Source organism: Eumetopias jubatus, unplaced genomic scaffold, assembly GCF_037043125.1.
Source record: "Eumetopias jubatus isolate StellerSeaLion01/CBP00866 unplaced genomic scaffold, mEumJub1_p1.0 scaffold_7, whole genome shotgun sequence".
Classification (NCBI taxonomy): Eukaryota; Metazoa; Chordata; class Mammalia; order Carnivora; family Otariidae; genus Eumetopias; species Eumetopias jubatus.
Genome location: NW_028274813.1, coordinates 27,863,977 through 27,876,703, shown reverse-complemented (window position 1 = coordinate 27,876,703; position 12,727 = coordinate 27,863,977). Strand labels below are relative to the sequence as shown.

At 38.0% G+C, this 12,727-nt stretch overlaps 1 protein-coding gene across 2 annotated transcripts in view; it reads left to right on the top strand.

Annotated features, from left to right (window-relative positions):
- ZNF410 (zinc finger protein 410) overlaps positions 1-12,727 on the top strand; it is a 40,599-nt gene that overhangs the window by 249 nt on the left and 27,623 nt on the right. The window contains exons 2-3 of one of the 2 annotated variants that reach the window (XM_028097455.2): positions 9,597-9,705; positions 11,579-11,760. In XM_028097455.2, coding sequence (XP_027953256.1) covers positions 11,728-11,760 — 33 coding nt within the window. In that variant the 5' untranslated portion in view covers positions 9,597-9,705; positions 11,579-11,727. The remainder of the gene's footprint in view (positions 1-9,596; positions 9,706-11,578; positions 11,761-12,727) is intronic. The other variant, XM_028097447.2, reaches the window with a different exon arrangement.

The following is a 12,727-nucleotide window of genomic DNA, read 5'->3' as shown; positions in this document are numbered from 1 at the left end:
GGGAGCGGCCGGTCTGAAGCCCTACGGCTTCGGCCCTTCCCCTCGCGGCGTTGTGGCTGATGTGATTGCTCCTTTGCTTGGTTTTGGGGGTAGGGGCTTAGGAACAAGACGGTCTTGAGAAAGCTGGAGTCAGCAGCGAGTCCCTAAGGGCGGGGGCTGCTGGACTGCACCCGCAGCCGGGCCCTGCCCGCGGGCCTTGGGGCCCTACACCAAGGCCTTTGCAGAGGGGGAAAGAGGATGCCAAGAGGACTCTGCCCTGGATTATTTCATCCCAGAGCTACCCTCTTTCATACGTCCACTTATTTCCTGGGTCTAGAAGAAGGAAGGCTGCCGGCTCTGAGGGGCTTGGCTCCTGGCTTCTCCTTCGCCTGTCATTTCAAGGCGAGGCTGTGGGCTGTGTTTACAGCCTGTATGCGTTCGCCGGTTGAATTTATCCTCTGAAGTTTCTTCAGAGGAAAGAATGGAGTTAGTTTATTAAAGTTTATCCTACTTGCTCATGAGGCCTGAAATGCATTTAGGCACCATTTGGAAGTTAAATATTACTAACCTGGGACTTAAGAATTTGTACTTAATCACTTTGGCACATGGGTCAACGTAACATATTTGCAAGGAGAGTAAAAGAAACATTTTGAAATAGAGTCAGTGGCATTTTGTTGTTAGGGAGTGAGAAATTCCACTTTGTGTTATCTTAGCGTGGACAGAGTAAAGTCAACGGAAGATTTAGGTGCTAATTTTTAAGAATTCTTGCATTTAAGTACATGTTTGATTTTTGACAAGTTACTTGATCTCTAGTGCTTTTGTTTCTCCTGTGTAGGTGAAGAGGCTTACCTATTTATTCAGCAGATACTTTTTGAATGCTTAGTTTGTTCAAAGCATCATACTAGGTTAATGAGAGTTAGAATGAATAAATTCAACGACCTTAACCAGTGAAAAAGATATGCATGTAGAACAGCCAGGGCGGGATGGAATAGTTGCTAAAGAGAGGTGAAACAGTGTGTTGCCAAAAACACCAAAGAAAAGCACAGATTTGTTTTGATTGGAGGGAAAGGATCAGTGACTTAGTGGAGGATGGCATTTGAGTTGTATTTTAAAGGCTGGAAAGGATTTCAAAATATCACAGCTGGATTGGGAGTGTTTATTACTGGTGGAAGAACTGTTCTAAGCAAAGACTTGAGCACTGAAATAGGCTGGTGTTCATTCCAAAAGCCAGTCCATGGGGGATGGAGTAAAGGGTTAATTGGAGAATATGGACAGTGCTGTAACTGGAACAGTATTTGAGGATATACTGTAGAATATTTGAAATGCCATGCTTAGGAATTTGACTAGTATTCTGAGGCACTGAATTTTGAGTGAGTGGAGTAACATAAGCATTTCTGTTTCGGAAAGATAACTCAAGCGGCTGCATTAAAAGATGGATTGAAAGGGGGAATTTTTAGGACAGGGTGACCAGTTAGAAGCCTATTTTAATAATGTACTTGAAAGATAATGAGACCTAAACAGGGTATTACAGGAGGAATAAATTTGGGGGAATCAGAACTACTGGGGTTATTTAAATATGGAGGATGAGAGACATTGTTAAAGACCTAGAATTTACAGCTGCGTGGGAAGAAGATTGGGCAATAATTGAAATGGGTAATACAGGAAGAAGAACAAGTTTGGTGGTGGAGATGATAATCTGGATTTTGGACATTGTTAGGTTTGAGATGGATATCCATGGGGAGATAAGCAGTTAGAAATGAAAATTTAGGGTTCAGAAGAGAGGTTAGGAGTAGAGACAAAAATTCCGGTATTTGCATGTCATTCATTACTCTACAGATATTTATTCAGTGCTTACTAGGTGCTTGCAGGGAAGTTTGTATGGAAGCCATTAAATCTCACAGTAAAGCCAAGAGAGCTTCACAGTATCAGAAATGACTCTTGGAGGCCTGAATTCCTTATGAATTACATAATACTTTGCCAGGCACAATGCTAGGTGGTGGAAGGTAAAGTTGTGACCAAGACAGACTAGTTCCTGCCCTTGTTTATGGAGCTTACAATTTACAGGGTAGCCAGACAAAAAATGAATGCTATATAAAACCAAAGGAATTAGAAACAGCAAGACACCTGGGTGGCTCAGTCAGTTAAGTGTCTGCCTTCGGCTCAGGTCATGATCCCAGGGTCCTGAGTCCCACGTCAGGCTCCTTGCTCCTCCGGGAGCCTGCTTCTCCCTCTACCTGCCCCTCCCTCTGCTTGTGCTCTTTCTCTCTCTCTCTGACAAATAAATAAAATCTTAAAAAAAAAAAAAAGGAATTAGAAACAGAGATAGAGAATAAAGGTGGAAGTATGGGGAGTCTTTGGATAAGACGATCAGACAAAGCCTCTCTAAATGAGTTGATAGTTAAGCAGAGCCCAGAAGAATGAAAAAGAGCTAACCAATGGAGAGAAAGGTAAAAGCGTTCCAAGGTAGAGGAAATGACATGTGCACATCCCTAACATCAGAAAGAGCTTAATTTGTTCAAGGAACTAAGATGGCTGAAGCTTGGTGAGCACATAAGGGAGACTGACTCTTGAAGTGTGGTTGGAGAAGCACGAGTGGATCACATAAGGTTCTCACAGGCTAGGATAAGGGGTTTGGATTTTGTGTAGGTGCATTGGGAAGCCAAGTAAAGAGTTTCAAGCAGGTGAGTGATATAATAGAACTCATATTTTAAGATGCTGTTTACTACTGTGAAGAGAATAGAATGGATGGAGGCAAGAGTAGAAGCAGGGAGACCAGTCAGGTGGCACTAACAGTAGTTTAGGACAAGTATTGATGGTGGCCTGAAATAGGGTGGTGACAGTAGAGATAGAAGTAGGTGGATTTGATGTCTCAGTAGGACTTGCAGCTGGACTGAATATTGGGAGCAAAGGAAAGAAAGTAATAAAAACGACTCCTAAATGGGGTGAACGGTGGTCTCGTCTTGAGTAGAGGGTTGTGGTGAGTGGGGCTGGCAGGGTGTGATGGGAAACAGGCTTGGGAGAGAATTCATTTTGGACATGTTAAATTTGAGATATCAAATTAAAATGTTAAGTAGAGATGTCGGGTAAGCAATTGTATATGCAAGTCTGCAGCTGAAAGGAGGTATCTGGGCTGTAGATAAAAATTTTGGTGATGAGCTCCAGGTATTGTATAGAAGTGTTGAATAACTATTATATACGTGAAACTAATATTGCACTGTATGTTAACTAATTGGAATGTAAATAAAACCTTAAAAAATTGAAGACTATCATTTAAAGTCATAAGTTTACACTAGGAGGAGAATGTAGCAAGAAAAGAGAGCCTGAATACTATCCTGAGGAATATTAATATTTAGAGGCTGAGTACAGGAAGAGTATAGGAGTTACCAAAGGAAACTGGAGGAATGGCAATGATGTAAGAGTAAAATGAGGAACATGTATCTTGGAAGCAGAGAGTATAAGTGTTGGAGGAAGGAGGCAGTGCTTCTAAGGGATAATACCAGTTATGGCTCTGTTTGCAAGTGACCAGTTTGCTTCAGAAGAGGAATTTATAACAAGGATGTGGGCAGCTCATGGGATCAAAGGAAATGATGAAGGCCCTGGCTTCATGAAGGACAGGAATCGGAGCAGCTCTAGGGGAGGCTGCTAGCAGCATTACTGGCATGAAAGGGCTGCTGCAGCAGTTTTCAGCCCTTTGTTACTTCTTTGAGAATTCACATTCTGAGGAAGAGTGTCTGATTTGTTCAATATGGGTCAAGTGTCCAACAGTTGGCCAGTGAAGAAAAGAACACCTTAATCTATAGTCTCAACCAAGGATGTATCCAGTGGGGGAGGGGTGGATCCCCAGACATAATGTAGATCTGTCACCCAGGCAGCGGAAATGAATGTGTGACAATTAAAAACAATAGTTCATTACAAAGGTCAAGTAAGATTGGGGCTGTTAAGTGTCCCTCCAATTTGGTAACACGAAGATCTTTGGTAACCTTTATAAGAGAAGCTTTGGTGAAGTGATGGGATTGGATAGTGATTGGAGATTTGAAGGTGGAGACAAGTCTCTTGATAAATTTGGCTCTGAAGGATTGAAGAGAAATGGGGAGGTGACTGGAATAAAAATGAAGGCTGTGGGAATGGAACACCTCAGCAGATCCTGGGAAGGAAGAGGGAAGGCCCAGGATGAATCCTATAGTTTCTAAGATTCATTCTGGCTTCACAGTTCTCTAATCCAGATTTCTCTCACTAGTACCTATTATCAGTTTGTTCTTAGAATTTAATCAACGTCCATAATATGCTAGATAGGGATATAAAAAGTTACTTGGGCTTTTTTTTTTTAAGATTATTTAATTGTCAGAGAGAGTGCACGCACAAGTAGGAGCGGTGGGCAGAGGGAGAAGCAGGCTCTCCTGCTGAGCAAGGGGCCTGATGCAGGACTTGATCCCAGGCCCCTGGGATCATGACCTGAGCGGAAGGCAGATGCTTCAGGGTCTGAGCCACCCAGGCGTCCCTAGGTACTTTGTTTTTCTTCCCCTAGGAATTTTTTTTTTTAGATTTTATTTATTTATTTGTCAGAGAGAGAGAGTGAGTACAAGCAGGGAAGCTGCAGGCAGAGGAAGAAGCAGGCTCCCCACTCAGACACTTAACCCACTGAGCCACCCAGGTGTCCGGTCCCAGGACTACTGTTTTATACCAAAATTTAAACTGTTCTTTTCTTTTCTTTCTTTTCTTCTTTCCTTCCTTCCTTTTTAAAAAATATTTTATTTATTTATTTGACAGAGAGCGAGAGAGGGAACACAAGCAGGGGGAGTGGGAGAGAGAGAAGCAAGGCCTCCCGCTGAGCAGGGAGCCGGATGCTGGGCTCTATCCCAGGACCCTGGGATCATGACCTAGAGTCAAAGGCAGCCTCTTAACAATTGAGCCATCCAGGTGCCCCAAACGGTTCTTTTTTTAATTTTAATTTTAATTTTAATTTTTGAGCATGGTAATTCCCTACCATTAGTAGAATTTTTGTTTTAGTTTTTTTCATCTTTAGTGAAGCATTGTTTGGGTCTATATTTGTGGTCAGCCACAGGTAGATATGGAGGGAACTGAGAAGCAGATTGGTTACCAATTGGGGGGACCACAGTGTTTCTCAATTTCTTCCCTCTTTTTTCTCACTCCCCCCCTTCTTTCTGAAAGTGGGTCAAGGTCAAGGCATTTTCTACCTCCCTAAAGTAAGAGCAGTACTGATATTCTAGGCTTTGTTTTCCTAGGGTGGAATCACATTGCTTTTGGGGAGAAGTTGACACAATGATGTTCTGTTTCTTTCTTGAGGCAGAGCAGTAAAAGCCCCTGGTCATGTTTCCTTTTGGAATACACTCCCTTCTGTATGGCAGTCAGGACTGAGGCAAGATACCGCCTGTATCAGCTCTGTTCTCCTGTTGCTTGTTTAGTTTATTTTGGCTTGGTTCTCCCACCCAGTATTTCTCCATGTAGCCTGCATTAGTTTTAGGCCATCTCTACCCTCCTAACTTGGTGTTACCACTAATTCCTGTCTTGTGTAAGGATTCAAGTAATTTCAGTTTCCCCAAGACTCTGATCAATGATAATTGCTGATTGTAATATATGTGTGTATGTATATATGTGTGTGTATATATATATATATACACACACAACACACACATATATATAGCAGGTTTATATCAATGGCTTTACGTTTTATGGCTGAGTCTCTGTTTAACATATGTATTTTAGACTTTTGAAGATATTTTATACTGTTTTTCAGTCTTTGGGATGTAATCTGTTAAGTAGCTTTTGAGATCAGTTTAGTGAGTTTTAGTTTTAAAAAATCAGAGTACATGAGATTAGCATAGGCTAGTATTGTTTCATGAAAATGTGTTACTTGTATATGTCTTAGTATTTCACTCTCTGGGGTATGATGGAAAATGTATCTTACTGTGATTTGCAGGCAAAATGTTTGAAAACCACTGCTTTATAGGGAATTTGGACAGTAATAAAAGGCAGATTTCTTTTCTTTCTTTCTTTCTTTTTTTTTTTTTTTTGATTTTATTTTAAGTAGTCTCTACACCCAACGGGAGGCTGGAACTAACAACCCCAAGATCAAGAGTCACACACACTACCAACTGAACCAGCCAGGCGCATTTCTTAATATTCTGGAGTATACAGAGCATTTGAAACATTTACTTGTTTCTTTTTTTTAAAAGATTTTCTTTATTTATTTGAGCAAGAGAGTGAGCTAGAGAGCAGGGAGTGGTGGGGGGGGGAGGAAGGGCAGAGGGAGAAGACTCCCCACTGAGCAGGGAGCCCCATGCGACTCCCAGGACCCTGGGATCATGACCTGAGCTGAAGGCAGATGCTTAACCAACTGAGCCACCCAGGCGCCCTATTTACTTGTTTCTTAAGCACTTATGCAGAGCTTTGTTTCTGAAGAATTTTTCAATTATTTCTATTGACTGATACATAAATAATCCTAGGGTAGATTTGTTTCATCTGTATTTCAGATGAATTTCCTAGGGCCCAGAAGATGAGTAGCCCGGCTAGGTCTCAACCAAAAAGTCAGAGGCAGAATTTGATTTCTGTTTTAGAGACCTTGGATTTTTTTTTTTTTTTAATAAACATATCTCAGCTTCTTTATTTAACTTGTTCAGCTACTTAATGCATAATTTGCTGGATGATATTGAGTGTACTGTAGAAGAAGAATGCAGTTAATCAGACTTCAGTTCTCAGGATTTGTTTATTTGGCTAAAAACAGAAGGAGAATTGTTCTCAGGATGGTCTAGATCATAGAGATTGCTATTGTCTTAAATCGGCTTTACTTTTGTTATGAGTTCTTTTGTTACAAATTTACGGAACTTTTCAGAGCTTCTTGTGTTCTTTGCTTTGGTTCATTGCAAAGGTTTGTATTGCCTGCATTCTTTTTAACCTTTAGGCTGACTATGGGATAACATATTAACATTTTCTGCTTTTATTAGCTGTTAACATAATAGCATTGGCAGGGTTAGTGGATTTCTAAAAAACAGAATTTCTGCTACACCAAGGTAATTTTCTGTAAGCAGTCTAATGTGCTTTGGTGGCCATAAGGAACCATGCACACAGTAGAATCCTGTTGTTGCCAAGAGTAGAGGAAGAAAAGAAAAGGGTCTACTAGAACTACTTATTTCATATTTATTAATAATATTTATTAGACCAGTCCTTGGGTGTCTGAGATCATTTTGTTTTGTTATGAACTCTATCCACAGCCAAGATGCCTTATTTATGATTTGTGGAAAATACGATTTGACCTTGGTTGCTGATAGTTAAATATCATTATCTCTTATTATTGGGCTAAATTAGTAATTTTTCTAATTTGAAAGGAAAGGGTATAAATTTTGCCTGTCTACCAGGTAAAGATACAAAAAAAACAAAACAAAACAAATATGTTCACATTCAAGAATTTGGGGTGACCACTCAGTATTGCATTTCTAGTCTCTTAATTAATAGCATAAGAAAGCCTGGGAAGAAATCTCCTTGAGACCCATAGTTAACTTAAAAATAGCTTCCTTTTGGGGCACCTGGGTGGCTCAGTTAGTTAAGTGGCTGCCTTTGGCTCAGGTCATGATCCCAGGGTTCTTGGGCTCAAGCCCCACATCAGGCTCCCTGCTCAATGGAGCGTCTGCTTCTCTCTCTGCCTGCTGCTCTGCCTACTCGTGCTCTTTCTCTATTTCTCTGTCAAATAAATAAATAAAATCTTAAAAAAAAATAGTTTCCTTTTGAGTAAGAGCTGTGCCTTTCACTCCACTGTCATGCAAATTGCATTTAAAGGAAGAACATTGCATTGGACACTATATTGGCCCCCATACTGGCAATTTTTTATTATGATTACTCTAAATATACTTTGACATAAAGCTAGGTAGTAATTCTCATCCTTCTATGCTGAAGCTCCCAGTAGCTCTTAATCAACTAAAATCAAAACTAAGTTTACAAATAATTCAATAATAACAGTGGTAGGGTCAGTGGATTTTTAAAAAAAAATTGCTGAACATGCTGAACCAAGATTGTTTCCTTTAAGCAGTCTAATATATATTTTTAATTGATGAATAGTTGACATACAATGTTAAATTAGTTTCAGATGTACAACATAATGATTTGACAATTTGACACATTACCACAATTTGATATACTACTCATTGCTCACCAGGATAAGGGTAGTTACCATCTGCCACCATACAAATTCATTACAGTATTAGCAGCCTGATGTTTTGATGGCTCTAGGGAACCATGCAGGTAGTACAGTTTAGTTATATCAGTTGCCATGATTTATATCTTTATGAATAAGTATACAGTTGTAAACCACACCATAAACAAAATTCAAAATAACATTCATATTATTTGGTAGGGATGTCGTTTTGCTGAAATGCAGTACTTAATGTTGAACTTAATAGTGGAAAGATTTACCCTTGGATTCAGTAATATATTTCCTCTGTTTCTACATTTTAACTTTAGTAATACTATGCAGAGAATATCATACAAGGTATGTATTTTAAAATGTTAAGACATTGTTAAGCAGCATGTGGTAATGGGATCTCAGGTGTAACCAAAACTGACTACAAGTCCTTGAATGCCAATTTTAATGTGGTATTGATAGAGGTATTGTCAGAGTTAGAGTTGCCTTGTTCAGATGAAGATAAGATTTGTGTCGCAAATGAGAACACAGAATGGGAGGAAGTTTGTGCAAATCAGATATCTGATAAGGGGCTTGTATCTAGAATATATAAAGAACTCTTACAATTCAATAATAAAAGGACAACTCAATTTAAAAAATGGGCCAGTGATCTGAATAAGTATTTCTCCTAAAAAGATGTACAAGTGGTCTATAAACACTTGAAGAGATGCTCAGTATCATTAGCCATCAGGTAATGCAACTCAAAACCACAATGAGTTACCGTTCACACCTACTAGGAGGGCTATAATAATGTGTTGGTGAGAATGCAGAGAAATCCACTGCTAGTGGGATTATGAAGTGGTGCAGAAAACAGCCTGGTAATTCCTCAAGAGGTTAAACATAGAGTTAACATATGACCTAGCAATTACACATCTAGGTGTATATCCAAAAGAGTAAGAACATATGTCTACTCAAAAACTTGTACATGAATGTTCATAGCAGCATTACTCATAATAGCCAAATTGTAGAAATAATCAAATGTCCATTAAGTGGTACATGGATAAATAAAATGTATATCCATACAATAGAGTATTATTGGCAATAAAAAGAAATTAAGTACTGATTCATGCTACAAGATGGCTGAACCTTGGGAGCGTTATGCTAAGTGATAGCAGTCAAGCACAAAAGATCACATGTATAATTCCATTTATATGAAATGTTTAGAATAGGCAAATCCATAGAGACAGGAATTAGTGGTTCCCTAGGCCTGGTTGGGGTGAGGGTTGGGAGGAAATGGGGAGTGATTGCTGATAGGTACAGGTTTTCTTTTTTGGGGTGATGAAATTGTTGTAAAATTGATTGTGGTTGTGGTTGCACAACTCTGTGAATATACTAAAAACAATTTAACTGTACTCTTTAAATGAGTGAATTGTGTGGTATATGAATTATATCTCATTGAAGCTGTTATTTAAAAATTGCATTGCAGTTTTTGAAACCTGTTAAATGATAATGGGAATTGAGGATAGAAACAAATTTAATTGCATATTTGCCATCACACTTCCGGCTGATATACATAGCGAGTTGCTGTGTTAAAGGTGAGATTCACACAGTGCACTTCATAAGGTACTGCCTGCCTGTGCTACTCTATCCTACCTACTAGTCTCTCTTTAGTTTAGTACACATACAAACCACAAACATGGGCAACAAATTTGGGGAGAACTCAGTTATAATATGGATACCTATTTGTTCCAGAAAATGCTTGTGTTATTTTCTTGAAAAATTATCACTGAAATGAAGACACTAAAATAAAAAGATATAAGATATCATAGATAACCATGGACCCTTGAGAAATGGTGATCTAGAGGTGGCTCTTAAACTATAAGAGAGGTGGCAGCTTCCTTCTTTAAATTTTATTACAGCTTTGCAAAAGTATCTAAGATCTAGTATATGATTTTTCCCTCGTCCAGTGCATATATTCATAAACTTCATTTTTTTTTTCATTTTTCATTGGGTAAGGATAATGGAAACGCAGGGAGCATCATTGGTTTCTAAGAAACCTAACAAATATAAAGGGCAGCAAATAGTTGTTTAGTTTCCTAGAGGTTTTACATCCCTGGAAACTCAGAATTTGAGGAACCTTAAGAATAACCTAAACAAATATTTGGTTATTTCTTGGCTTCTTGAGATGACCTGGAATTGGGGAGAAGGAATTCTTAAACCCTGGTGTTTCAAGGTCAGACATAGATGTAAGTAGATAGGTGTAATCACTATTCCATGCCAACCTGCTCTGTGGGTGGGAGTCCTGGTTCTGCAACTTAACTTGAGCAAGTGATGCACCGAACCTTGGTTCCTTCCTCTGTGGAAAAGAGGGATGAATAAACAACATTGAACTATTATGTATAGAGCTTGAATAAGAAAAACGTAGGGGAAAAGTCAGAGATTTATGATACTTGATTTTAAATCATGTGGGAAACTTAAAAGGACACTTTCATTTACATCTTGTGAATTGTTATTTTTTTATGATGAAAGTGAGGATTTCTGGAAGCTAGCAAGGGGGAGAGGAAGGAACCAACAGGACAATAAACATTTATTCAGGAACTTCTAAATGCCTTTTTTGTAGAGTAAGCCTGCCTTGTTCTAACTTTCCAGTTACTTTGGTATTAATTGAAAACTCCCATCCGGGTACATTTTACACTGTGTAATTACTTTGTATATGGCAGAGCTCCCAATTTTAGCACCAATTGTACAAAATACAGTGGACTCTTTTGTCAAAAGTCTGAAAAAATTAAGCGATAAGAAAGTAAGAATTTTAATTATGGGGGGAGAACAGTTACATCAGGGTCCCAAGGGTACTACTTTTGGGAAACACTGTTCATATTTTGACTGTATAACTACTTTTAGAAAGATGAGGAAATTGAGAAAAGAAAAATAAGTCATACCAGCCTGCCACCTAATATAGTTATTATCATAGTTGTATTAATTTCCTTTTACTTTTTTCTGTTCATATCTTAATTAGTTTTAATAGCAAGTATATAATTTTGTATTTTGTTTTTGTAATTTAACATGTCATTGGCACTTCTTGTTGTTGCATTATTTTTATAACCATATTTTTAAGTGACAGTGCCATAATCTAATTAACCATTCCCTAAGTGTTGGGCATATATGTGTATTTATATCTTGCTTGCAGTTGTTTATTATTATAGATGCTAACATTAAGTTCTTTGGGCATGTACTTTTTCTGTTTTTAAGACCTTTTAAAAAATAGATTATTGGAAGTAGAAATTCTACAAAGTACAACTTTTAATGGATTTTGACATCTATTGGGCTTGTTCTATTTTAAAACAAGTGTTTTGGGCTGGATTCTTTATTTGTTTGCTTGTGATTTTCAGATATGTGGAGAAGTGCCTTTATTTATTTAGCTACATTTTTCTACTCCTCTGATTCTCTCTCTCTCTCATCCTTTTTTAGGCTAAATTGATTACCCACCCAGCACAGCATCTTACAGGAAAAGCATAGCATTTCCTAGAGGAATATGAGCATAACAGGAAGGTGTCGTTGACTCTGAATTAAATTTTTAACCTGTCCCTGAACAGCTACAGGATTTGGAAGCTGAATCAATGTTATCAGATGAGTTAGAATCCAAACCAGAGGTGAGCCCAGGCAGTGCTATTGATTGATTGATTGATTGATTGATTGATTGTGGGCTATCTTCCGAGGTTTGTCTTTAGTTCAGGAAGTCAGTAAACTTCTGTAATGAGCCAGATAGTAAATATTTTAGGTTTTGTGGGCCATATGGTTTTGGTCATAACTACTAGTTTATTACTTTTTCTATCACTAAGTACTTTTTCAAAGATTTAAAAACTCTTTTTTACCTATAGCTTTTTATGTTTAAGTAAGTATAAGTTCTTATACATCTAGGTAATTACATAATGACAAAAGTTTTATATATATGTGGCATATGTGGATATGTATATACATATATAAATATTTACTACCACAACCATTTTTCAGTTAATTTTGTATGTATCTGAAAGTGTTTTCTTTCTAAATGCAATTAGAGGATTTAAATATTATTTATTTATTATTTATTTTATTTTCATTTATTTTTTTAAGTAGGCTCCATGCCTAGTGTGGAGCCCAACATGGGGCTTGAACTCACAACCCTGAGATCAAGACCTGAGCTGAGATCAAGAGTCGGAGGCTTAACTGGCTGAGCCACCCACGTGCCCCTAAACATTTTTTTATTTTTATTCATTTCTCTTCCTTTAATTTTAGTACATCTGTGTCACATAGTGGAAAGGTCAATGAATTTGGAATCAGATTAAGTTTGAAGACTTACTTCCCCTACTAGTCATGTGACCTTAGATAAGTCATTTGATGTCTTCAACTTGATTCCTTATCTTTATTTATTTTTTATATTCCTTATCTTTAAAATACATGTTCAATCTTACTGGGTTAAGGTGAGGATTAAATGAGCCAATATAATACAGCTTTTCTTTAGAACAGAGCACTTGATAAAAATAACTTTAAATGTTATTTTGTAGTTAATTTAGTTTTTCTGTGAATGTGGTTGAGACTAGTAAGCAATAAAGACTTAATTACGCTGTGAGCTTTTGG